The sequence below is a fragment of the Dicentrarchus labrax genome, unplaced genomic scaffold, assembly GCF_905237075.1.
Source record: "Dicentrarchus labrax unplaced genomic scaffold, dlabrax2021, whole genome shotgun sequence".
Classification (NCBI taxonomy): domain Eukaryota; kingdom Metazoa; phylum Chordata; class Actinopteri; family Moronidae; genus Dicentrarchus; species Dicentrarchus labrax.
Window position 1 is genome coordinate 26138150 of NW_026136706.1, and position 27623 is coordinate 26165772.

Sequence of the window (27623 nt, forward strand, 5' to 3'; positions counted from 1 at the left end):
TCATACTGATGACGCCATTCACTAGTTATGCAGTAATTGTTAAATTTAATACCAGGATTAGGCTTTTTGATGTTTTGATGGTAAAGGTTAAAGTATGGTAGTTAATCCAGATGTACATTGGTGTGTGTGTGTGTGTGTGTGTGTGTGTGTGTGTGCGCGCACGTGTGTGTGTGTGTGTGTGTGTGTGTGTGTGTGTGTGTGTGTGTGTGTGTGTGAGATTACCCGCTGGATGAGGTGCTGGCCAGTGATCGTCTGAGGCTGACTGGCTGGTTGACAGACTGGTTGAGGTCGTAAGCCAGATGACCCTGAAGCTCCCCCATAGAGAAACTAGGTCCTACTCCTGTGACTACAGGAGCTACACACAGGAAGAGAACGCACACAGTGGTTATAACCTACTCAATGAAACTGAGTATCAGCCTCTTCTGGTGGTGAAGTTGCAGACTGCAACTAACAAATCTTCACAATTGAACACCACTCACATCTACAGTTGATGACCTGGGCATGAGAACGGGCTGTAAAGTGGGAGAAACTTAGTGGCCGTGAAACTCTCAAAAAATGCAAAAGGCATTGTCAAAGGTCCAGTGTGTAACATTTCGGAGGATCTATTGGCAGAAACTGAATATAATATTTATAGGTATGTTTTCATCTGGTGTTCGCCATGTTGAACCGCCATGTTTCTACAGTAACCCAGACAAACCACAAGTGCCCCAGCCACTGTAGTTTCTCCTTTGCACTTGGTTTTAGTCGGTTGCAATCTACAATGTCACTGCTAGATGCCTCTAAATCATACACATTGGTGCATTGTCAGCTGTCATGTGACCACCTCTGCAATCATACAACCATCTTGAGTTGTCCAAGGATGTCACATGCTCAATGTAACTCACTCATAAAAGTTTGGTGTTTCAATGAATAGAACACTGCAGGAGTCCTATGAGACTTGTCTACTTGTCTCACTAGTCCTCCTTTAGAACCTCATTGTGTTCATTTTAATTAAACCTTTACAACTTGTAAAGTTTAATTACAAGATTTAATTACAAGTTGGAAGTTTAGTGGTGATGACATTGAAGTCATGGAACTTGGTATAGTTTGTTTATACATTAGCTTTTTACTTCTGGTGATCACATTTATACTTCAAAAATCATAAAAGGGGTGTTCATTTGTGAAGATTATCTTGCTGTACAAAACATGTATCATAAAGCTTTTTCAACACCAAGCTTTTTTCTTGCAATAATCCAAAATCCAATGGAAAAATCTCATTGGCTTTTTCTTGAAGGAACCAGGGTGATGCAAACTTCCCTGCAGCGCTCTATGTTGGTAGTAAAGCTGGGTAACAGCTAAAGCTGATAGTAAAGTACACTTACTTCTTGAGACCTGGACCAGCTCAGTGACACTGAAAACTCCTGATGTCACAAAACTCTCCTGGAACTCTGGGCCGTCTGTAAAAACACAGCACCAGTTACACACTAATGTTGTTTCTTTGTAAGTACTTTTGTGACTCTAGAGCAGTAGCAGTTAGTTCATGTCAGTCAGTTCAGATGTTGACAGATCCTGTATAATCGGATGTTCATTCATTGGTGCTTTTAATGGCTTGCTTTTATTTTGTTTCCCCTTTTCATTATATATATATTGTGTAACATTATGATCATGAAAAAGAATTTAGCACACTGTCATCTTATATCACACTCTTATCTTATATCATAACTGCAGTGGTCCTAACAGAAAACCCGAGCAGCAGTTGTTATAGCATGTGGCACTGATGTCCAGTGTCTGCGTTACTGCTTGACTCATCATCTCTAGTGCAAAAGGATACACAACTGTCAAGAGGTAGAGCAGATAATGATAACTGGTACAGGCCATAAAATTTCACTTCTGTAACAAGTGAATTTCCCCAGTGTAGAAAAACAAAGTCTATCTTATCTTATCTTTCATCCTTTCTTACATGATGACTGGTCACTTTTCTTGATCACAATCTTTCTTCTCTTATAAACGTTCTGAACATCCTTAGGTTCTTGGTATTTATTTCTGGTTACTAAATCATCCATCACATCAAACTGAGCTGATGGCCTCTTTACTGTATTTGTACACATTATTGAACAAACTGATGAAGACAAAGATTATGCATGTGCATTTACACTACAGAGTAAGTTGTAACAAAATGCATCTTCTTATGTAACACAAACTGAAAAACAGAATATTCCTCTCTAATGGAAGATCCTTTACATTACCCATGGTGGCGGTTCGACTGTCCTCCTGATCAGAACCCACTCCTGTACGACTGGGACTGCTGCTCTGCTCTGCCTCTGGGAGAGTGAGGGAGGGAGGGAGAGATTGGGGGGGGGAGAGAGATATTTGACCTGTTTTTAACTTTTATTCATCCATTAATCAATTTTAACAAAACTCAGTTACCAGCGTGTCATACATAGTTGCCATCCTCATTGTCAATGAGCTTATTATTTGGACACCAAATCTTCACAACTGAACACCACTCACATCTACAGTTGATGACCTGGGCTAGAGAACGGGCTGTAAAGTGGGAGAAACTTAGTGGCCGTGAAACTCTCAAAAAATGCAAATGGCATTGTCAAAGGTCCAGTGTGTAACATTTAGGAGGATCTATTGGCAGAAACTAAATATAATATTTATAAGTATGTTTTCATTTGGTGTTCGCCATGTTGAACCGCCATGTTTCTACAGTCCAACACTGCAACACTGCAGGAGTCCTATGAGACTTGTCTACTTGTCTCACTAGTCTACCTTTACAACTTCATTGTGTTCATTTTAACTAAAACTTGTAGATTTTAATTACAAGATTTAATTACTAGTTGAAGTCATGGACCTTGGTATAAGCTTTTTTCTTGCAATAATCCAAAATCCAATGGAAAAATCTAATTGAACGGGTTGTAAAGTGGGAGAAACATGGTGGCCGTGAAACCATACAGCCATACACATACATTTTCAGGATGGCAAATACTTAGCAATTGACCCTTCCTAAGTCCTGCCCCTTTTTGCTCTGTCCTCCAAGCCTCCGACAGTTGAGCAAGCATCGATCAGAACCTTGGTCAACTTTCTCCTTACTGTACCTTGATATACTAGGTGCTAGGCTTATCTGTGTTGAAAAGACAACCACATTTGATAAAGATGATTAAAAGATAAAAGAGACATTTATTTAGTCACACAGTTATAGGGTGTCAAAGTGGAAATATAAGGGATACCTTGCCAGCAGACCAATGCCTGGGGGACACAAATCTAGTGGAAGCTCAGTGTTGAATATTTATGAGACAAGTCTTCTGCTACTCTCAACATGAATGCAAAGGAAATAAAGAGTCAATAAGTGTAAAACATAGTTCAGTTCATCAATTATATTAAGGATTACAACAAAATATAAAGCAAAATGTTTGGTCTGTCAAAAATAAATGATTTTGTATATTTAGAAGAACAATAACCCACTAATAAACTCAGAAATAGCCAATGTCCTGGTAGACCACAGAGACCACTATGGTGGATGACTGAAGAATACATTATCTTATGGAGTTCCACCATCTGGTGAACATGGTCATTCCCATGGTCACCAAGGTATGGACCTCAGTATTTCTTCTGACAGGTATACAATAAAAGTTTTATGGTTTGATGCATGCCCCTAGTTAAGTGTTTGGACCTTGATATTTCTAAAACTCTGGTAATGTGTATTTGTGTATCTGTGTTAAATTTTCTCTCTCTCTCTCTCTCTCTCTCTCTCTCTCTCTCTCATAAAAACACACACACACACACACACACTCTTGTGGGTGGAGGGAGCGGGCTTTCTGCTTACATCCTCAGAGAACTGTCAACTATCTGGAGAACTGGACAATGATGACTCTAACCACAATTATGACTATATGTCAGTGCTCTTAACACAATACAATTCAATGACAGCAGTACAGTTCTGTGCCCCTTAAACTGATTGCGCCAGATGGTTTGTTACACAGAACCATCTGGGAGATCGTCAAAACATAAACTGTTTAGAAAAAGAAAAGAAAAAGGGCGGGCACTTTCAAAAAATACTCGACAAGTAATTGGATGAACCATCTCTGTATCACCATCTATAGTGTAGTCAAACTCTTACAGAAGTCAGTTGGAATAACAACAAACACATCTCCATTCCATGGAGAAAATCCTTTGGTGCCTTTCTTAGCTCTTCTTTCAATACTCTCCAGTTCTGATATAACTGATACTAGTAGCATCTACGCTAACCTCTTTAGGAGTGAACAGTTTCTTCTGGCTGCGTCACACCAGATGGGGGCGCCCCCATAGCTGCCAGTAACTAACAGCAGCCAGGAGTGGCAGCAGTGACAGTGGCAGCTTTGGAATGAGAAAGACATTATCATAAATGAAACTTTTGGCATTTACAAAAGGCTGCTATGAGCACTAAGCTCATATTATTGCATTTATATTATTATTATTTTTATTATATTGTTTTATATTATATTATATTATATATGTATAGCACTATTATTATTACAAAAAAATTTGTTTTTATTTGTGTTCTGTACTTTTAGCAGTGATAAACAGACAAAAGGGTAACTACTTACTGCATACTGCTGTTAGAAACAAGTACAATTACCTGATAATTGTAAACAATAAAGTTGAATCTAATATAATCTAATTAACCTGATTAACCACTGTCAGTAATTAATACATGCATTATTAAACCATTAATCAAACCACCAACTAAAAGCAGTCAATGTCAGACTATCATACTTGTGTTTCTGTAGTATTGACAAAATGTTACAAAATACACACAGCATTTTGAAAATATTACGCCAAACTCCCTTAAAACATTTTTACTTATTAACAAAATGTCTCAATATGTCCTCACACAAGTTAAAGGGCATCACATGTCAACAGTCTTCTTGTCAATTCGACATCAATATAATCATAAAGACAGATTCCGTACAAACTTTACATTTTGTCTCCTAAACTTACTCAGCCTCTGTTGGTTAGCAAAATAATTGGTGAATCAGAAAAACACCATATTAAACACTGCTCACTGATCATTGTGTTAGCATTATGTAAGGGGAAATTGTTTTAAATGTAGATGTCTGATCTCAATGTTTTGAATGTAAAGCAAATTCTAAGCCTAACATAAAGACTAAGGAGACAAAAATGTATATTTAATCTCCTATTGCAGGTCTGCACACCCACTTCAGGATGTGCCTTTCTAGAGAAAACCAAGCTGTGTGTGTGTGTGTGTGTGTGTGTGTGTGTGTGTGTGTGTGTGTGGGTTTATCATTTGTATAATTTAGGTTGCATAATGGTAAGAGTAAAATCCACCAACAATTGTGTCTTCCAAAAAGTGCAATATCCCAAGTTGTAAATTGGTATTTACATTTTGTCACTGAACTCTCAAATGAAAGTTAACACACTGATGGTGCACAAGAAAGAGTCACATTAAAGTGTGCGTTGGTACATACCTCTTTCTTGTACATAGTAAGCGAGGTAGAGGTCGAGCTCTTTGACAGAGACAGAGATATGTCGAGGCTGTACACAGAGGACTGGATTGGAGCACTGGCCTCCCTTCACCAGTCGCTCTCCATCTGTGCTTTCCAACGGGATACCTTTAAACAGGATGACCATCACCAGGTCCAACCTCCACACCTGGGAAAAAAAACAAAAAGCCATCATTGTTGAATACAAATAACATGAATCTAACTCAATATATATCAATAATATATATAATTATTGCTGTCAGTTAAACGCGTTATTAACGGCGTTAACGCAAACCCATTTTAACGGTGTAAATTCTTTTATCGCGAGATTAACGTTTGTTTAACTTTGTAGTTTTATTTCACATGCTGTTGCAACAACTAGTAACGTTAGGAAAACTACAACACCACACCAGATCTAGCTAGACCAGAAACAAAACAACAGGCACGCCGCACAGACTTGTTTAAGAGTAGTAGACGTTACATTTTGAGTGGATGGCGAGCCGAAATGGATGCCAATAATATTCTGAATGGAAAGTTTACTTTTAAAAAGTTGCCAAATGGTTCCATTGACAAGACCAAAGTGATCTGTGTGTTTTGTCGTTGTGAACTGAGCTATCATCGCAGCACGTCCAGTCTGAAATACCACTTGATGGCCAAGCACGCAGCTGAAAGCCAGGCGACAATGGATGATTTTTCAATAAAAACAACATTTGCACAAAGCAAGCCGATCCACTTTTCCCTGTTGATAAGAGCATTAAAATGAGAAAAAATAATGGGACAAAAAGAAATCAAGGGACATTTAGAATAGATAAAAATGTGCGATTAATTGCGATTAATTGCAAGTTAACTATGACATTAATGCGATTAATCGCGATTAAATATTTTAATCGTTTGACAGCTCTATATATAATATATGCATCACAGCACCAGTGCTCCAATCTATAATGGACAAATGGTTTATTGTACATTTCTCATTTCACTACCTGCTAACCATGACAACTTTTCTGATATAAATATGTGTTTCCATTAAGTGGGATGGAGCAAATCAACAGAGGGGGGAATTGAGTATTTGTATTTCTGTGTGAGAGTTCTCATCGGAGCACATGTTGCTATTTCAAAGTTTTTGCCATGTTTTTACACAATGAGCATGTAATGTTGACCAACAATTCCAGAAGTGCTACATGAACAGTCACTGAATGAATTAAGCAGACCCAAGCAACAGTTCTGTGGAGCCAGAATCCTAAATATAAAAATAAACATGAATCAGATGATACAGTATGAGACCAGATGTCTTTCTGTCCTTCATAACTAAACCCTTTACATGATGTCTGAGATGCATCACAACGTGTGATGGAGAATGAGGGTTCAATTAAACAAGTTAAATTGTTTGTTACATTTTTTGTCTCCCAATCTGGCCTGAGAAAAATGAACAATCAAACCCTCTCTCTCTTCTCCAGAAATAAAACAAAAAAAGTGTGTAAGCCATCCACTCTTTGATATAATTTTTGGTTAGAAGCTTTGAAATCATCATTTACTTACTTAGAGTTTTGCTTACCTTGTCCGCTTGTCGGAGACAGTCTATGCGTCTCATTTTGCCTTTCTGGTCAGGGTTTGATAGGACGCAGCATGCAGCTTTCTTCCCAGTGATTGACAGGACAAAGTCTTCTCTGCATTCAGGTCTAATGTCCTTTCTTAGCTTGGCCAAAAGACGGCTGGCCCACTTTTGTTTCACCTAGAAACAGAATGACACGATAAAGGGAGTTAAGTCTATTAATATACTAAATAACGTATTGTACCAGCATATTAAAAATAGCTGCAAGACTGTAATTTGGGAGTGTGTATATTAAGTATATTAAAATGCTATAAAACAATGGTTTGACAACTAATAAAATGTCCATAATTATCATAAGTAAATTTTAGCTACTTGATTTGTAAAACAAAATAAAAATGTATTTCTACTCTCCACCATTCATTGTATGCGTCCTACCTCTGCCTTCTCCCCCAGCAGTTCATCTTTGACAGCTCTCTCTTCCTCCTTAGTCATCCTTTTCTCATGTTTTTTGAAGTACTTCCTTTTCCTGGCCTGCAGGTTGAACCAGGTGTAGGCGAAGGCACGGACCTGGGGCAGCAGAGCCTCAATGAACGGATGGAACTCATCCTACATGACAGAAAGACAGATAAACTCTTGTCCATATCTGCTTTATTTTAGCAGTTATGCAGATGACACAGCTCTATCACTCCACCCAGTGGAACCGTGGTTATATATACCCATGTCAACTATTGCAATTCCATCCTCTCTGGTAAATGGTACATGGACTACTTATATAGTGCCTTTCTAGTCTTTTGCCCACTCAGTGCACTGTACACTACATGCCACACTCACCCCATTCACACACATTCACACATACACTGATGGAAGTGGCTGCCATGCTCAACAGAAGAGAAACTAATCATTCATACACACTCACAGCAATTTGGGGTTCAGTGTCTTGCTCAAGGACTTCAACTTCGACATGCAATAAGAGGAGCTGGGGATCGAATGGCCAACCTTCCAATTAGTGGACGACCCGCTCTACCTCTTAGCCACAGCCGCATGTCTTCTTCACAAATGTCTTTCCGAACACATGCAGTACACACACAGGTATCAGTAACCAAACAACTTTAACCACAGCTTCCTTAGATAGGATAAGGGCTTTATTTTCACAGCAATATACCAGCATAATGAGGAAACAACACAGCAGAGCTGTGTTTTCTGTCCTGGTCCTCATGGAATCTTTCACACTACTGGATTTATGAATGCATTATGTATACCCTGCCTACACTGTTCTGATTTGACTACTACATCACCACCTTTGACAGAACTATGACAAACAATTTCTACCCATCTGGACAGGACGTAGATACTGTACCCTGACGTCTGATCTGATATTATAGGCGAAAGGGAGAGAAGAGGCAATAAATAAAGTACAGTAACATGCTGTTTACACCAGACATATTTCAGCTTTTAGTCATCCATCTGACAGTGCAGATACACTTCAGTGGAAATCATTACATGTTTCACTCACTCTTTGCGCATATAACAGCAAAGCATTGCCTGAAAGGGGCCAGTACTTACAGGTACATGTCCACATGAGTACCCTTACTTCTTACTGCGTACCAGCAGCTCCTGGTGACTCTAGCTATGTACCCCTAAACACCTGTGTGACGCTTTTTTCCCCCCCACCAGCATTCCACAAAGACCAGCCCCATTCTGCCACTGAATGTCTAGTGTTTGTTGCCTTTGGTGGTTGGATTGGTTAGGTTCAGGCATGAGGAGCGAGATGGTTAGGGTAAGAAAAAAATGTCAGGGTCAGAGCCAATTAGAGGCAGAGTCTTCAAGTCTATTCTTTTTACATTTCTGTTTCTACTCAGGTTACCTACACAGAAGCTGAATTAAACTTTTGCTGCTGCTGCTCTCTGGATCTTTTTATTGTTGTTAGGTTTGTCTTTTGTTCTGCTGTTGTCCAGAACTCAGCAGCCCATACTATCACCAGAACTCCCTCCTTTCCTGTTCTTCAGCAACTTCACTGGCTCCTTGTCAAAGGTTCAGTGTGTACTGGCAGAAACTCAATATGGTAAATGGACAATACTTATATAGCGCCTTTCTAGTCTTTTAACCACTCAATGCGCTGTACACTACATGCCACACTTACCCCATTCATACACTGATGGCAGTGGCTGCCATGCAAGGTGCCAACTGTTCACCAGAATGGAAACTAATTATTCACACACACTCATACACCGAGGCACAACACCGGGAGCAATCAGTGTCTTGCTCAAGGACACTTCATCATGCAGCGAGAGGAGCCGGGGATCGAACCTGGACTACTCGCTCTATGCATAAATATGCATAAATATGTATTCATTGTCACCTGAAAATAATAATTCTTGTGTTTTGGTCACCTAAGAATGAGCCGTTTATATCTACAGACACCATGGGTTGCCTTCCCTGGAGCCATGTTTCTACAATAATGCAGAACAGACAAACCAAACACTGACACCTGATAGGGATGTTCATGTTTTTTGGTCACCTTCCTTCAATCAACTCATCTACCCAACAGTATATCTACCCCAGTGCTCCATCTACTCTTTGCCAGCTTGCTGCAGCTTGGGGTCAATAATCCTCAAATGCACTATTTTCTTGTGTTTGAGTGAAACTGTATATTTGTTTTGCCTTTTTAAAGATTTCATAATAGGCTGAGTTTGAAAATGAGAGCCACAGACAGGGTAGGGAAGTCAGAAGGTAACACATTCTTGGTTTTGGTCTTTTCATAGGATTTGTTGACAGTAAGAAAATATCCCTTAAGATGAAGCCAATTATCTTTTGCCTCCACTTCTATCTGTGGTCACTTTTTGCAAACATGCAAAGATGTAATAAATGTCTATGTGACCAATGACTTTGCAAATGTAAAATTAAATTATTTTTTTTGTCTCAGCACAGCAGTGCAGAAATTAGTTTTTCTCTTGGTTAACAGGTAGTGTTCTTAAGCTGTGATAAAATCCTTACTATATTGCTGGTCAGACAATAGAAAAAGAAGGCTTTGTCAGTGAGAACAACTACATTGTATATGACTAAATCAAAATATAATTTCAGCTATGTGTAAGTTCTCTCCTATGTTATGGTGTAAAATTACCACTAGAAGCTTGGTAACTACCACTGAGTTTGTAACTAAATCAGCTACTAATATTGGTTGCATCACCATTACTTGGGACTCAACCTAACTAGTTTGGCCATAACTTCATAATTAAGGCAAGTGGCCAATGAAAGCCATTGTTTCATCACCATGGTTTCCGTACATTAGCTTTCTGGCTGCCATGAGTAGTGCATCATGCACATCGTCTTTTAAGTTGTAGCGTCACAGAGACAATAGCTATTTATTTACTTTTAGTAGTTTTTGGGGGTTTAAGCGCCTGTAATTGACAGTGACAGCTGAAGACTGACAGGAAAGTAGGTAGAGAGAAAGGGCCACAGGTCGGATTCAAACCCTGAGCCACTGTAGCAAGGACTCAACCTTGGTACATGGGCGGCAGCCCCACTACAGCCATTTTTTAATTACACAGTCTATGTTTCTCTTTAATTTGCCTCAAAATAATACTGAATGATATGATATGACCATCAAACACTGAGTGGAACAGGTAATGGTGATTTAAATGTGTGATGAAAGGCGTAAGGGACATATGCAGAGCTGATGTATGTTGATGTGTGTTATATTGTAAGAAAAAAATGTGAGCATTTTACTATGGACTGCTATTGGGTAACGGGCTAATAACGGGCTAGTAACGAAGGTTTAAGTTTTATGTTGTTGTTAATTGTGTTGCTTAGCCTGCTGAACTTTGCTTTAGTGTGCTGCTAAGTGGTTACTGCGTCAAGCTGGGGGATGTTGGACTCATTTTGTAATATTGAAGGACAGTCGAGAGAAACTGTGTGAATGTTAAGTGTAATTTGAAGCCAACTAAACTAAACTTTTTTCCATGTTGCTTTTTGTGGAGCTGCAGCTTGCTTGCTCAATGATCCTTGCCGGTGTGTGTGGTGCGCATATCTGTGTGTTGCTGCTGTATGTAAATATACTTGATATGTCCTGTAGGTAACGATATAGCTAGGTGTGAAAAAGAAATGGTGTGGAAAAAAATGCAGGAATGCCTTTTCTTGACAATGATGTGTAACTTTGATAAGCACCCAGCAGCTAGCAGGTAGAGTACCCTCATGGTAGAGTTAGCTAACTTAGAAACTTTTTTTTTCCATTGACAAATCAATTGGTTAGACTACGTAGAGTAGAGTTGGTAGAATAATTTTAGTCAACCAAGATTGATGAAAACTATTACAGTGACAGCTACAACATGTGTATAAAGTGCACTTCACAGGAGCTCTCCATTCATCACCACAAAATACTAGCCAAAACATAGAGAAACTAGAGTGGTGTATGACATCATAATGACATCACACAACAGCTGTGGGGAACACTACAGCTATAAGACAGCAATGACCCTGCACAAGAGAAATGGACAATAACAGTTGCCAGATGTATAGATCTCTGCGTGGATTCACAACTAAAACACACAAAAACAGAAAACGGGCCATTTGCCTGGCTCTGTTATAAACCATCATTGTGGAACTGGGCGCACCTGCAGGAGCCCCATTTCCACTTCATTGCAAGTCGTAAATGCACGTAGATACTTCCCTTTTACTCATCAGACCTGACAATGAGAGAAAAGTTTAATTTCACCAACTGTGTGACATCTGCAAGGTTCTCCAGCAGTGCCAGAACAGCGAGGATCCATCTTGCCAGGATTCAAGCTGCGAGCTTGTGTCCAAACCACAGTGGTAATGGACCAATCATCGTCCTTGAAGAACTACTGGCAGCTACGTCACAAGCTTTGGACGTGGTTAAACGCTGGCTGTTCTGTTCTGACGGTTAAAACAACAATGGAGTCAAGTTAAGAACAGCTGACATTATGTGCTACTGTCACATATACTATTGTTGTGGAAAGTAATGTTATTCTAAATGTGATTGTAATGTATTTTCCAGCATTAAGTTTAGTTTTTGTCACTGTTGGCCGATGCCCAGGATTATGGTCGTGTGTGCCTACAGACTGTGCGAACAACATGATGCTAACTGCAGTTCATTTAAAGGCCTGTGGTGTCACTATCAACAGTTTTCTGAAAGTTATAGAACCTTTCAACAGTTACTGATTTATGTGGGCCTTTTTTCCGGTGGCTAAAATAAATTTTAAACTAAGTGCATCGCTTAGCATCTGCGCGTCATGGCCATGGCTGTATCCTTGCCTTTTCCTTGTCTTTTTCTTGTGTTTCTCCCTCCCTTGTGTGTTGCGGGTGGTTGCTGTCTTTTAATATCCTTTGGGCACCTCACCTCGCCAATATTGCTGATGCTATGCTATGCTTTATCTTGTGTCATGAAACTCTACTCATGGTTTTGATAATGTTGCTTGAGTACACCACTGTCACCCTGCTAAACTCTGCATTGAGGATACCCCCTTCCTGACTGAACTCCCACTCCACCCCATCCTCCATTGACTGAACAGTTTTTCTTCCCATACTCCCCACCACTGACCCCGCCTCCACTATACTGTGACGCCACTCCACACTACTGCACACTTACCTAAACTGAAGTCCCTTAACAAATCTGTATTTAATTATATTGCCAAACCCAACTGACATTCACAGAACCTGGGAATTCTGAGTAGAATTTAGTAGTAGTAGTAGTAGTAGATTTTTTGAGCTAGAATGAAACTAACCTTTTCTTTGTAGATTTTGCTCCAATATGACTCTTAAAGGGTACTCAGAAGACAGCTTTCTTAAACAAATAACTTTATTAAAGAATATTTAAGTTTAACATTCTTTAACATGTTCAATAATTGAACATGTATATTGTCAACAAATTGTAGTTAACACTGCTGAGATCTGTCTCTTCTCTCTTACGCTGTGCTGCTTGACACAGTGTTCTAAATCACAGTGCACTGTGCTGGTTAAACACTACTTACATCAATATATTACCACGAAAGTTTTTATGCATTGTAACCCTGAAAAAAAAACGTTTTCATATCAGATAACATATACCAATATCGATACCAATATATCTGCAATAGGTCAAAATAGGCAGACCAAAATATCTTGTAGCTCTTGTAGCAACAGTAGTAATAGACTTTGCAGCAAAATAAATATCAGTTATAGTAGAACTGAATACTTGTAGCACTGAAAAACTAATTCAAGAGTAAAAATAGCAATAGTTGCAGTACTAAAACTCCATGTACTCAGGAATGTAATTTATTAATCATTACTCGTCACTCTTTAGTTTCTTTTACTATATTACCATTACTTTTCTGCTACTCCCACACAAAATTGTGTCCTTTCTCCCCAAAAGTAGACTTCTGACAATTAAAATCCAGTTTTGTTTTCCTAAATCAAAGTAAGGGGAATATTTCCAGCTGCTGAATGAAAGTGTTGCCATCTTCCAAGTTAGTTTCATCCATGATTACAAAAATAAATCGAAAGATGTGATTGGATTGTTGGATTTCAAATGAGTATGGGGTGACAACAAAAGTAAGGTTACATATAATTACTGTTACATACAGCCTATACAGAGAAATGGGGTAAGATGGAAAAACTCTGCAGCTATCAGAGGTTTTCAGTCAACTCCTGCAGACAGAAAATAAAGCACAGATACACACACACAAAGCATACGATAAGTAGACAAGCTAACTAACATACTGCAGTCTTTCAAACACTCCTTTCTGCATGTTCAAGCTAATAACCACATGTAAATTCAAGTCCCTGTTCAACAGGCCTGGTGCAGTCTTTGTGATTCAGCTCTCCACCCCTTCACTCTGTACCTGCTCCTGATATTAATCTATGATTCATATCTGCCCGACCCACTCCACACACTGACAACAGCTAGTAAAATGGTTTAAATTAAGACATTTTTCATTAATTATTACAATTATTATTACAATTCATACATGCTTCATTATTAAATTAACTCAGTGGATAATTAGGTAACTACATGATAGCTTCATTTCCATGTAGGGCTGCACAATTAATTATAATATTATCGACATGGCAATATGGCCAGGTGCAATATGCAAATCGTAAGATAAAGGTAAAATGTGTCAAAACAGCCTTATAATGAAGTACTGTAGTGCTGCAGAGATTTCCTGGACTACAAATCTTGTGAACATCTGCAAGAAAACATTTTAATTATATTATATTATAATTTTTGTTTGGTACAGACCCTAACAAATGTCACATCAGTGTTTTTTAGGTCGCCGAAACTTTCCCACTAATAGTGAGTAATACCGCAGTCCCAGTATCAAAATAATGGCAGTAGGATTTTTATACCATATCGTGCAGCTCTATTTCCATTTAGGGTAGGCTATCTAACAGTGTAACAACAGTTGTGAGGAGACACAGAGAAGCATAGTGCAGTTTTACCTGAGACAGAGAGAGAGGAGAAAACATCATTTTGATGAGCAGAATGTGAATCAGGGCAGGCTGAGCGTTAACACAAACATCCCTAGGCTGAAATCTTTCATTTCCACAGCATCGTCATTTGTCTGTGCACATTTCTACACGCTGTTCCCCGCTGACTGAGCTGAGCAGCGGTACCTCCGGGTTAGAGAAAACGCTGCATTTCCTGGGGTGTTTAACTGGGCTTTTTTTAAGAATCCAGATATGAGAGAGCCTCGGTCGCCTCGGATGACTCTGCCGCGTTAACTCCAGAAATGATGACACGCCAGAAAAGTTGAGGCCCCGGAAAAATGCCCCACAGGGAGAAAAACACAGAGAAAGTTCGGAATAATCATTCTTGGGAAAATATGGCCGGAGGTTTGAGGGAGCACGGGGGACTGTGTCATTTAGAGAGGGAAGGAGATGAGGGGGCGAAGAATAAAAGAAAGAGAAGTGAAATGACGTTATGAATTCAGCCCATCCCAAACGACGGGCTTAAAGCCGCAGCAGCTGTTCTGTTCTGCCTCAAAAACTGGCCTTATAGCACAGCACAGTTCACCTCAGGACTAGCTTTACATTCACTACTTCACTGCCGTCCGCTGGTGCCTTCATACAGTCTTGAAAAACATCTTGTGTTCGAACATAGCAGCAGTAAACACAGAGAGTATCCACAGAGCATATTCTGTGTTCATCCCAAACACAAAGCAGCACATCATTTCCACCTTAAAACAGATTTTGGCCGTTATTCCCACAGTGTTGTTCATACAGTGGAGGGTTATGATGTGCTTAAAAAGTAAGTAAAGTACATTTACTCGAATACTGTATCTATCTAAATACACATTTAAGGTACTTCTCCTGTAGCCTACTTTACTTGAGGGTTTCCATTTTAGGCAACTTCACTACACTTCAGAGGGAATCATTTTTACAGTTACAAGTTGGGCTACTTAACAAATTAAAATTGTACGTATGAATAAATAAGATCAGGTTATAAACTATGATGCATTGTAATACATTGGGCTTTATGTCAAAATATTTAAAATGAGCCCCCACCTTGAACAATTGAAACACTAAAATCGTAATTCATCCTGTAGGCCTACATTGACTAGCACTATCAAATAATATAGCTGTGTAACAGGCACATTGTTCTGCTCAGAACTCTTTCTCTATAGTTCCCATTAACGGACCGTTAGATATAACCCTACCACTGGCTTTTTATGGCAGGCTGTGTGGGTGTTTATACTGTTTTAGGCATATGCAGTTTTTCAAATAAACCAATTAGAAAATATTTCATCTCTAAAAGAAATTTAAATGGTCGGACAATAAGTTTTGGCAATATGGGTATAAGGTGTTGCCACATCATTTCACATCTATATTGATATCATGATCAGTCTTTGAACTCACTGGGCTACTCTTAGGCTACTGTCATCATTAAGGCAATTTTATTTTTTGCTTTAAATTAGTCTTATATGATCCTAACTATATAATAAACAAATAATCAAAAACTGTTAGCTCTAGACATGTAGAGCAGCCTACTTTTATTTAAGCCTTGTGGGCATTGCAAGTGTGTTGTGTGTGAGAATTTACACACAGCAATCAATTTAAACATTTCTTAAATTCAATCTGTGTCAAGCTCCTATCATAATGGAGCTGATGGTGATGGAGGGGCAACTTTTTACTTATTTCTTCTCTAAAGAGCCATCTGAGCTGTTGTCAAGTGTCTCACTTCCCAACTGGAAACTAGCAGTGAGTGTTTCCAGCGAGACTGCGGGTACATGAGCACTGGCTTCACCAGCTGCAGCTGTGCTCTGTGTTTATCCTAACGGCTCTCTACCCCAGCTGTATACCGGGACAGGAGGCCCTCTGTCGGCCTGTCATACTAACTCAGCCCGCTGGCTCTAACTGCGGCCATTTTCTGCTGACTAACACACACACACACACACACACACACACACACACACACACAAACCGAGAGAAGCAGGCTTGAGGTGAACTTCAACTTGGCCTTCCGCCGTCGCTTTGTGACGAACAGACCGGGGGCAGCCGGGGCCTGCCGCTGCTTCCAAAGCCCCAAACTAAACAACTTTCACCCGCAACTGCATGCGATGATACACACACACCAAGGCATGCTGTCCGCTTACGCCAGGGGTCGGAGACCACATTTGCCAGTGGGATAAAGCCTGTATAACGCCAGTACATCCCGTTATGCGGGACCGAGGCACCAAACTTCATTCAAAAACTGTAAGACTTTAAGGTTTACTAGTTTAATGTCACACATACGTATAGTCTCATGCGATAAATACATTATTATCTTGTTTGGTGGTCTTTTGGCAAATTCGGCGACTATGTAACACTCAAAAAGAGCCTTCTGTCAACAAAATATCAAGTTCGGTAATTATCTTACACTGCTGGCTTCCTCCCTGCACGCTGTGTTTGGACGGAAGACGCCAATTGGAAGAACGGCAACACCGATTCTAAAAGTTAAGATTTTATTAAAGTATGTGGTGTTTTGCGTGTCGTGTGTGTGCCGAATTTAAGGGTGGATCCTGACAATTCAGCACTGTTTCAAGTTGTGTTGTGTCAGGTGTGTACATTCGCCGGCGCGCAGTCGATATTTTATTTCCCAGATTTTTTAAGGGAATTTAGAGACAAAATCTGTCCACAAGTCAACGTCACATATCCAGCCTATAATGCTCTAACGCTGCCACAAACTAACAGCCGGTGAGAAACAGTGGAGAGAGGCTTGCTGACATTCAGATAAATGGATGAACTATCGCCGCTTACTGCTCCACTTTGTGCTGCGTAGCTGCTACTCATTCAACTCCTCGCATTGCGTCTTTTTTGGAAAACACGGAACAGCACACCAATAGGAAGAGACACTCCACTACATTAGACTATTGTACCGGAACAGGTTTAGTCCTACCATTTCGAAGCTGAGCCGCCACCGGGGGAAGTTAAAGCTGATCTTAACGCCTGCCCATCTTGCACTGTCGGTCGTTATCATTCCATATTCATTTCCATCATCGTGCGCGTGCAAGGTGGAGTAAATCCGCGGTGCTCGAGACCAGAAGCGTCCCGCGTCAGCTTCGGGATCAACGGCAATACCCCCCACCCCCTCCGACTGGTAGCTGCGGCAGAACAGAATAGACTACATTCACCTTCTACCTCTCTTCCTCTCAGCTCTGTCTCTCACTGTACTTGTCCTCTGCTCGCACTCTCACACTATAAGGCGGCTCTGTTTTCCACTCTTTGTATCCTTTCGTTTATTTCTCACCTTTTCCTCTCCCACTGCATTACTTTGTCTTACTCAATGTTTCCACTATTTCTCACTCTTTTGTCAATTTATTTACCTCTTCCTTCACTGTAACGTTATGTTTTGCTGTGTTTTCTACATGGTAATACATTTTTCAGAACCCATAGAAATTCTAGACTACAGTATGTTGACTCACTGAGGGGTGTCAAACATATGGCCCGCGGGCTGGGACCGGCCACCAAAAATCCGCGAAAAATATCACAGTGGTCATTAATTCAAAACTTTCAATATTATGCACTGCTATTACTGATCAATGTTGGGTTGGTTACTCAATAAATGTTATTTATTACTCATTACTCTTTTCATAATGAATATTATTACTTTACTTATTAATGTAATAGTATTGCTAGTACTGTCTTATTGTTACTGATTTGTCCACTGGTCACAGAAAGAAGTAAAATACAAAATTATTCAGTTCCATTTGAGACAAGATGCACAGCAGCACCATCCATGACCCTGTTTGACCTGAATAGAGAAGAACTTTAATTTGTGTTGTCAGGGCCGGCCCAAGGCATAAGCGAACTAAGCAGCTGCTTAGGCCCCCCTGACCACTAAGGGGCCCCCAAGAACAATTAACTTAATTAAAGTAATACATTTTTTTTTTCCATGCGTGAGTGATGATGATTCATATATTATCAAATGCACATTCTTGTCCAAACCCCCCTTTTTATTTTGGAGGAGGCACTGACTCAGCCCAGGGGCAACCCACCTCCTCAGGAGCAGCCAAGGCTGATGAATCAGGTGATCAAAAACTGTCACCATATATATTTAATTTCTAGTCAAATGATCTCATTAAGATATACTAATATAAGATATAATCATATGACAAGGGACATGTTTTTCATCTCAGGTCCATCTCTATCCTCTGCTCCATCCACTGTGCCCACTGTCCTCTCTGTAACCTCAGCTGTACCTGGTAAGTTAACAATAAAACAGCCTTTAATTGCTCAGTGCACTGCAGAACATACTGAGATGAATATTTTTTTAATATAAGATAGAAGATATAATCATACGACAAGGGACATGATTTTAGACAAATCCATATTATTTCAAAACTTCTCAAGCAATTTTCAGTTGTTCCACTGGCAGTTTGTTTTCTTATTACAAGCTATAGCTGTACTTTTTATTTAGAAAATAAGCTGCATCATTTTCAAGTGTAATATGACTATAACATGACTAGCTTTTGTTTTTGTTGTTTTTCATCTTAGGTCCATCTCTATCCTCTGCTCCATCCACTGTGCCCACTGTCCCTTCTGTGTCTCATACAACCTCAGCTGTACCTGGTAAATTAACAACAAAACAGCCTTTATAATTGCTCAGTGTACTGCAGAATATTCTGAGATGAATAATTTTGTCCAAAAATATTATTTTAATTTCCCAATAGGTCCTTCATCTTTGGTCATCGAGATTGATGTGTCTTCTTCAGCATCCAGTTTGGAGCAGGGATCAGCAGCTCCGCCAGTTGACCCAGCTGAGTGTCCCTGTTTCCTGTCAGACTCAGAAAGGACTGAACAGGTATTAAGAGGGCCGCTGCCTATAAAGGACACATTCACATTCCCAAAAAGACACATGGCAGTAATAGAGGGCCCCAAAATCAAATTTTGCTTAGGGCCCCATGGAGGCTGTGTGTTGTTAACATTACACTGATTCTTGAGAAGTGGGAGGTGACATAGACCTGATGGAGTTGACCCATATCTGATAGTGGTGACGAAAACTTAAATTTGTAGTTGTTTTAGCTATACTTAAGCTCTCAACTAAATGAAACCAATCAAATACATGTCGTTTAAAACATTAAAACAAACAATGACTATGTTGTTTATAAACATTTTATTCACATTGGCTTAACAAGTGTGTATTTCATCTGAACAAATATCAGAACAGTCTGCAGTGCATCTGCTAGGGTAACAAAGTCACTTTTAAAACTCTGAATGTTGATTTTCTTTCAATCATAACTATAAGAATACAAACAAACTGTAATAACTACAGTATACTTTTCTGAATACAATGTTGCAAAACAACAAAATGTGTAGATGAAGCAATTTGCTTACACTTACATACAACTTGTGGACGCGTTTTATCCCAGGTCTCAAGAATCAGTGATTATAACTTAATGCTTCTTTATTGGTAAAGCCTGTTAGGCCTGGTACCATTCCTGGGGATAGGGTTGGGAATGCTGTTTTGTTCCTCTGTAGACAAATCCTTTATAAAGAGAGAATGACAAAACATTCTTTTACCTTTTATCTTGAGTACCAGTAGTGAGTTTTATGTAATAATTCATGGTATTGTTCATCTACATTGTCACCAAGGCCTGTACTATAGAAGTTGTAAGTAGGTCATAACCAGTGTTGGCCAGTAAGGCATTATCAGTAATAATATTACAGAATTCTTTTTAAAATAAAAAATAAACAAGAATTGGTTACAACCTTACTTTCGTTATTCACCCCCCCCTACTGATTTGATTTTTGAAATCCAACAGTTCAATCACATCCTCACAGGAAACTAACTTGGAAGATGGGCTTTTCTAACCTGTAACTTTTATGTATTCACAGGCTGCAGAAAAAAACTGCTATAGTTTGAACTAGTAATGTAAGTAATTACTGTTGGCAGGGAGTAAGTAAAGCAATTAATTAATCATTATTATTTTGAAAGAAGTAACTAGCCCAAAACTGGTCATAACAGACTTAAGGCATGACGCATCAGTGCTGGAAACAGTTATGGGTCACTTCAGGACAGCCAATGTTGAATGCCTCTTCCTACTGTGCTCGCCTCAGTGATAAAAAACATTTATTTGAATTCAGCACCTCCTTGTAAGGGTTAGGGGTTTTTTTTGTGACCATTTTTTATAACCTTTTGAAAAAGACCTATTTGTCTGTGATACTGTTAATCTCAACAAATGAAGAAAAGGAAACAGTAATTAAATAGCAACAACATCTAACTGCAGCTCAGCAGCCTGACACCCATGTGAGGAACAAAGTGCTTCTTACTCTCTCAGCCAACACCCAGCTTAGTTTGTCCTGTACTTTTTTAGCATATAGCAAATAATGAGTTTAGTTCTTTGTTTTGGGGGATTTTTTTGTTCTGTGTTCCAGGCTGACAGAGATCATGATCCTTGGATAATAATACCTTTGTTTTACACAGTTTTATCTCAGTTTATTATTTAGAGTTTTTAAGTTTTTTTCTAGGCGCAGTGCTCATGGAGGTGGTTTTAGTATTTATCTCCTTAACTCTGTCTTAAAAAACCTGTAATAACACTGCAGTTCACACTCAAAAAACAGCCCCCTCGGGATTTGGCAGGCATTTTTGAATTGTTGCAGCCTAAAATGCCTGATTTAATTGCAGCTTTTCAAAAAAAAAATAATGTGTGATGCTGTTGGGATAATTTGAGGTAAAGAAATTATGGGAGAAAATGAAAATTACATTATTATTATTATTATTATTATTATTATTATTATTTGTATAATTCATTACAAAATTGAAGGCAATTTGTTCCAGTAAGAATAAAATATAAATGAGGGTACCTGTGAGACGTTCGCATTGCACAGGTCTGCATCTTCACAGACACAAAGAAATTAGTTTGGTGATGTATGGCTTAACGTTTTGTGCAGGAAACTACAATGATTGGTTACATTTGCAGAAAAGTTGCAGTTATTGGATAAAATTGCATGGTCCGCAGAATCCCCAGGGATTGGCTGAATTGTTGCAATCCCATCTTTGCAACTTCCTCGAGAGAATGTTTAACCTTGTAATTCTTTATTACAGTATAATTATTCATTTTATTGTCAAGTTAAATCAACACAATTCCATTAATTTAACAGACCAAATATTAATGCAAAAGTCAATATAAAAAAAAGTATTTATATCATAAATATAACTAAATATTGTTTCTTGAGCAGCAACAGTAAAGTTTACTCTTACAAATACATACAAACTTTTGAATATAAAAATGACTCAACAACAACTCAGTTGGCTGGCGATAACGTTATTCAGTGTGGCTGGGTTGCAGCTGGCTGGCTATCCTTAGGTTTTGGCTGATGTTCAGGATGATGCTCACTCACTATGGACTGAATATGGAGTAACATCAAACTGGGACTGTGTCACTGAATATTCAAAAAGTCAAACATTTATCTTTTCAGGCCTTTATGTATACTTTAATAAAATTATAAATTAATTAATCCCAAATGAGGTCATCCTGGATCAAAGCTGACTTTGAAACATTGTTCTCACCAATATTTCCCTGTCTTAATAAGATACTAAAAAAATCAAATATATGTAAACTACAATATTGGGAAATAATAATAATATTAATAATAGATTAATTATTATTTATGATTTCAAGTTCAAGCTGAAAACAAAGAATGACCACACGTTTACTGTTTTTAGGTCCATCTTACACAGCAGCCTCTTCCTCAAAAGCCCACTACACTTGGAGTAGGGTCCGACAACTTTGTGGAGACCCCACCAGTTAAAGGCCTCTTTGATGGTTAAGACTTGGTTTTTGGTTAGGGTTAGAATTGGCTTAAGGTTAGGGTAAGGGTTAGATTTAGGCACTAAGTTGTGGTGGTTAAGGTTAGGTTAAGAGGTTAGGGAATGCATTATAATCATGGGTCCCCACAGATAGTAATAAAACAATATTTTATGTGTGTCCTGGAATGAAACAAAAGAGGAGCAGTTGCTGACTCAGCCTCCTTCAATCTGCATACAGTAGTGACCCCCCCTGCATGCCTGCATGTTCACTCATAGATGGACACACACTCACTCCCCGAAGTTTATAATTCCATGGAGTCAGCAGACAAAATTAGATGTTTCAGCCTGCTTCAGGTTGGCTCTTCATTACTGCAAGATGGGTACAGATGGGAAGCTCTAAAAGTAATGTAGATGGCTGATGTCAGTCTTGCAATAATGAACTTTGCAGTTCAAAACATCTCCTTGTACTGTTGCACCTTGCATTGTCACTGTACACTCCCTGGATCAGTGCAATAGGTTAACCTTGTACAGGGTTGTCTGTGCTGAGGTACTAAACATGGCTATAAAGTCCTCAGAATGGCTGTGTAAATTAAACCAACATGGATTTTAAATTAAATTTTGAGTAAGATCATGATTGTCATCACTCCCTCATTCACTCCTCAAGTTGCAAAGTCTGGCAAATGAAGCCAATACCGAAGTAACAAAAACTGCAGTTCCTCTAACAGCCACTGAGGCTGGCTCAGTCAAGCTCAAGAGTTTCACTAACTTTCTACTTCGTTCGTCTTTGGGCAAAGGAACCCACAGCAGGGCTCCGACCATTGACTGATTGGCACTGATTGACTGATTGGGACCATTTCCTTATTAAGTTATGCGGATACAGCGAGAAAAGACTGGTAGTAGTGTGCAATCAGTGTGACTGCTGAGTTATATCAGAGGTAAACATGCCCCCACACCTTGTTGTTTTTCTTCCTTTTTTTTTCTGCTAGAGGGCAGCCTTTCACTATTCATGGCAGATGAAAGCAGAAGAGCTTTGTATTGAGTCTACCCACTGACAAACCTTCTGGGGTTGTGATCAGGGTGAGATGGAGAGGAGGGCGATGAAGCACAGGACAGAGCCGTGCATCCAGAGGACAGATGTTGGTGAAGGAATTATCTGCTTTAAGACTGATGAGCTGGGCTTACGAAGCTCAGCCTCCTTCTGCTTGATGCACACATCACCATAGTACTAGTGTTTGATGAGCCTTTCTGTGAGGACTACATCTGTTATAAACTCACAGTTTAATGTTCTTTTTCTGTGTCAGTGGTGCAATAGAAGGGTCAGTGAAGGCACAAAAGAAAGAAGAGTTTAAACTGTTTTTTGCTGCTATGTGTAATTTCCAGTGTTGGGCAAATTACTTAAAAAACATCATTTGTTACAGCTACTAGTTACTTCTCTCAAAATGAATTGAATTACTTTACCAATTACTGCATATAAAAGGAATTAGTTACTCTTTATCAATGTACACAGTTGTCCGCTTATTCAATTAAAAAACACAATTAATTATATTACTAGAAGGCTTGAGCAGTAACAGATTACATGTAACTGAGTTATGTAATCAGGGTACAAAATCAGAATTAGAAAAGGGCAATTTTAATTCCTTAAAATTTTTTAAGGGATTAAAAAAGTTTTTTTTTTTTTTTAATGTTTTTTTTTTTTTTAAATACACTGAGCAGAGGACACATTTTTGATGCTAAAAATCTAGGTTTCCATTTTCTTTTCAAAGGTTAAATTTTTCTGTTGTCTTATAGAGTACATAAACACTTCCTATTCACATTTCATTTCTCTTTATTTGCATATTCGGTGTTGAGGTAATCCAAAGGTTATCAACTGAATATTGTCATACTTAGATAAGGTTACTGGACTCAATACTGCCAAGATGGCAGCTTCACAATGGCTCTTTAAAAACCTATGGGTGACTATGTCCATTTTTAATTATATAGTCTATGCTCCCAACACAATCATTTTACAAACTATAACTTGATACCCAGCTGCAAATCATTGTTTCTCTTACCAGTTTTTCAAAGTTTCAAATCTGTTATAACGCTGACTACACACAACAGTGATGTCATTGTGTACTGGCCACCTCATGACCACACTCCAACATCACTGCAGGAAGTTAAGAACTTCAAGAAGTTACATTTTCAGCTGCTGCTACTCCATTATAAAATGTATGTGGAGGATCAGTCATGGAATGTAATTAAGTACTTTTACACAAGTAATGTACAGTTTAGATAACACTAAGATTACCATCCATGTAAAGTACCTTCATCAGTAACTTGAAGCCACTGTCTAACATCGTCAATCCAACTACCCATGCTGCTGTCACAGAGTCACTATGACTTGCCACTGCAATAATGGCAGTGCCGTTAGATGGTGGAACACACAAACCAGTGAGTGTATAAGGTTGGTTGGAAGTAAAGGACCTTTAAACTGTTCAGTCAGTCCAAATTTCTTTATTTCCCTTTTATTTTGTTAAGCAGTGTTTCAGTGTAGCGTATTCACAGTGAGGATCAGCTTGGCCCAGACCGAAGAAAACAACAAACTAAATAAATGCCCCTTTTAAGCTTGGGCCCCTGGCAACCAACAATCCCTGTGGCCTGCTCACAAACATCATCTAGCAAAAAGTCTTCCTGGGAGAACCCTCAACTACTTCTTATATGTATATCCTGTAGCTTCTCCTACCCAAGGAAGTAATGAATGAATCAATTAATTTATTGCTCACATTTATCTAATACCCAATAGATAATTTTTATAGTTTAATAATTATATTCCTAACATCTGTACTAATTACCAAACCACATACATCTACCGGCTAGATGGTATGTAAAAGGGACTGATGTGGACAAGCAGTCTATGTTGTGTCTTATATAAGTCACAGGTTACAGGGCATCCCTGTGTAACAGTGGTTTCTTTATCAATTACAACTTTACATACATCACTGCTTTTAGTCAAAGCCCCTACAAGCGACTTTCATTTTGTGTTGATTCTGGGTGCCCCTGTGGACAAAAGTGTTACTGTTTCTACCGCCTCATTTCATTGATTTCAAGGGGAATCCAATCAAATCCAACCTGGTGGTAGGCATTAAGAATCTGTTAAACTTCCATAAAAGCAGGGTCCCAAATAGACCCAGCTCTCCTATACTAGCCTGTTGTGGCTACACATTTTGACAAATAAACGCAAGTCTCCAAAAGGCATGGTCTGGATGCATGGTCTCTTTCACACACATTCAGTGATGGCAAACTCCATCAAACAAAAAACTAACTCATTCACACACCGATGCACAGCATCTGGAGCAATTCAGGGTTCAGTATCTTGCTCAAGGATACTTCGACACAACACCAACCTTCCGATTAGTGGACAACCCGCTCTACCTCTGAGCTACAGCCGCCCATTGTTTAGATAAAAAGGTTTTTACAAAACTCAAGAGAAGCAGCACAGTTAGAGAGTATTTCCATCTGTGCTGAACAAGAATTTTGTGCTAAAGGGATTAAACGCCTGTCCCAAATAGAATAGCTGGTCTTGTACATACATAAACACTACCTCAACACTGCCTCAACACTAACTCAACAATACCTTAATACCACCTCAACACTGCCTCAACACTAACTCGATACTGCCTCAACACTACCTCAACAGTAACTTAACACTGCCTCAACACTGCCTCAACACTATCTCAACAATACCTCAATACCACCTCAACACTGCCTCAACACTAACTCAACACTGCCTCAACACTACCTCAACAGTAACTCAACACTGCCTCAACACTACCTCAACAGTAACTCAACACTGCCTCAACACTACCTCAACATTAACTCAACACTGCTTCAACACTGCCTCAACACTACCTCAACACTGCCTCAACACTACCTCAACATTAACTCAACACTGCTTCAACACTGCATCAACACTACCTCAGCACTACCTCAATACCACCTCAAAACTGCTTCAACAATACCTCAACAGTACCTCAACACTGCCTGGTTCAACAACAAGGCTTAAAGCCATTATGCCTGGTACCTTTTCCTCTATATTTTGCTGAATCTCAACGGCTGTGGCCACTAGTCTTGTGCCTCCCTATCTAGACTAGCTATGGATTCCAAATCCCAAAAATGAAAAGTCTGAAATAGAGAATTTAGTGCATAGAACTACACCAGTCTGTCAGTCTCAGAACAGATGTTAAAATATTACTGTTAGACATCAAAGCCCAGAGCAACCTGGCACATCAGTACTACTCTGACATGTTTATCTACCATGGACCTCTCTGGTCATCAGCCACAAGCCTACAACTAAATCTGATGAGTTGGCCTTTTGCCTATTCAGTCCCAGCACAGAGCCTGCTGACCTGAAGTCGTCCAAAACAGTAAACATTTTTAAAAGGAAGACCATTTTTTTCAACTGGACCTGCATCTGTCCTATATTAAGTAGTAGTAGTAGTAGTAGTAGTAGTAGTACCTTTACAGTTCCATTTGTGTAGCCCTGGAGTATACTTACAAGCTGCTTTTAACTTGTATGTGTTGTGTGAATTAATTTGAAGGACCATAATAAAATAAACCAAAATATGTCAGACACATCCAAACAGAGGACACCGTCTTCAAAATAGGCAGTTAAACAGTCTTCATCACTGACTGTGATTAGTCAAAATTATTAATTTAGCACTGATTAAAACAACTGTGTCATTTGTTAACACTGACACTGTTCATTTGACATTTGGCAGTATTTTAATGTTTAAGTTGCAACATGTAGCAAATATAACGGCACCCCATTTCTGTGTCTGTCTGTCTGTCTCTCTCCATAGTATTTGTGTCAGTCTGCTTTTCTTCATGCTGGTAATGAGAGGCTTCTTTTGCTGTTTCTCCAGATGTACCCCCCCCCCATCAGCCCTTGCATGCTGCCCTCCTACACATCACTTGCCACCCAGTGAGTTGTTTAAGCCTAAATGGGAGTGACTGGAGTTATAGGGAGGCACTAGGACTAAAAAAGAAGTATAATGCTGTACTGTAGCATAGCCAGTACTGCACAGTTCAGTACTGCATTGCAGCCCAGTCATTAAAATCACTGATCTGACAAAATCCACACAAAATGATAATGATAAAAAAATAAAAGCAACACATAGCCATAAAAGGTAAAACACACTGTTCCATGTCTATATAAATTATATCCTTCACTGACAGGAGATGATCACCTGTACAGAGCCCACACAGGATCAAAAACACCAAACTGACAGGACATTGGATTTTATTTATTGTCACTAAAAGTATAATTATGATTCTTTACTCAAGTAAAAGTGAAAAAGTACAGTGCTCTGAAAATGTACTCAAAGTATAAAAGTAAAAAGCACTC

General features: G+C 39.1%; 2 protein-coding genes across 10 annotated transcripts; one reads left to right on the plus strand and one right to left on the minus strand.

Moving 5' to 3' along the window:
- Positions 1-201: 201 nt before the first annotated feature.
- Positions 202-17511, minus strand: LOC127365355 (nuclear factor 1 C-type). 2 transcript variants are annotated; one of them, XM_051403378.1, is made up of 7 exons: positions 17387-17511; positions 7453-7623; positions 7021-7197; positions 5451-5634; positions 2226-2300; positions 1362-1436; positions 202-355 (listed from the first exon to the last, which is right to left on the minus strand). In XM_051403378.1, the coding sequence occupies exons 1-7, from the start codon at positions 17465-17467 to the stop codon at positions 219-221; spliced, it is 900 nt and encodes a 299-aa protein (XP_051259338.1). In that variant the 5' UTR covers positions 17468-17511; the 3' UTR covers positions 202-218. The 2 variants fall into 2 exon arrangements, with proteins under 2 accessions (XP_051259338.1, XP_051259339.1); XM_051403379.1 differs by lacking the exon at positions 17387-17511 and adding an exon at positions 14452-15181.
- Positions 15234-27352, plus strand: LOC127365372 (uncharacterized). Of its 8 annotated transcripts, none has more exons than XM_051403413.1 (5): positions 15234-15259; positions 18455-18517; positions 18627-18692; positions 18985-19059; positions 19161-20198. In XM_051403413.1, the coding sequence occupies exons 1-5, from the start codon at positions 15244-15246 to the stop codon at positions 19421-19423; spliced, it is 483 nt and encodes a 160-aa protein (XP_051259373.1). In that variant the 5' UTR covers positions 15234-15243; the 3' UTR covers positions 19424-20198. The 8 variants fall into 8 exon arrangements, 5 of the variants coding, with proteins under 5 accessions (XP_051259373.1, XP_051259376.1, XP_051259372.1 ...); XR_007885181.1 differs by lacking the exon at positions 15234-15259 and adding an exon at positions 16015-16704 and having other exon boundaries at positions 16908-18517; XR_007885182.1 differs by lacking the exon at positions 15234-15259 and adding an exon at positions 16147-16704 and having other exon boundaries at positions 18458-18517.
- The last annotated feature ends 271 nt before the right edge of the window (positions 27353-27623 follow it).

Excerpts from the sequence above, each read along its gene's own strand:
- LOC127365372 (XM_051403411.1), top strand. The coding sequence starts at position 18,394 with ATGATGATTCATATATTATCAAATGCACATTCTTGTCCAAACCCCCCT. Across the intron at positions 18,518-18,626 it reads AGCCAAGGCTGATGAATCAG|GTCCATCTCTATCCTCTGCT; the intron begins GTGATCAAAAAC and ends TTTTCATCTCAG. Across the intron at positions 19,060-19,160 it reads TACAACCTCAGCTGTACCTG|GTCCTTCATCTTTGGTCATC; the intron begins GTAAATTAACAA and ends ATTTCCCAATAG.
- LOC127365355 (XM_051403378.1), bottom strand. The coding sequence starts at position 17,467 with ATGATAACGACCGACAGTGCAAGATGGGCAGGCGTTAAGATCAGCTTT. Across the intron at positions 2,301-5,450 it reads TTACTATGTACAAGAAAGAG|AGGCAGAGCAGAGCAGCAGT; the intron begins GTATGTACCAAC and ends TCACTCTCCCAG. Across the intron at positions 1,437-2,225 it reads CAGTCGAACCGCCACCATGG|ACGGCCCAGAGTTCCAGGAG; the intron begins GTAATGTAAAGG and ends GTGTTTTTACAG.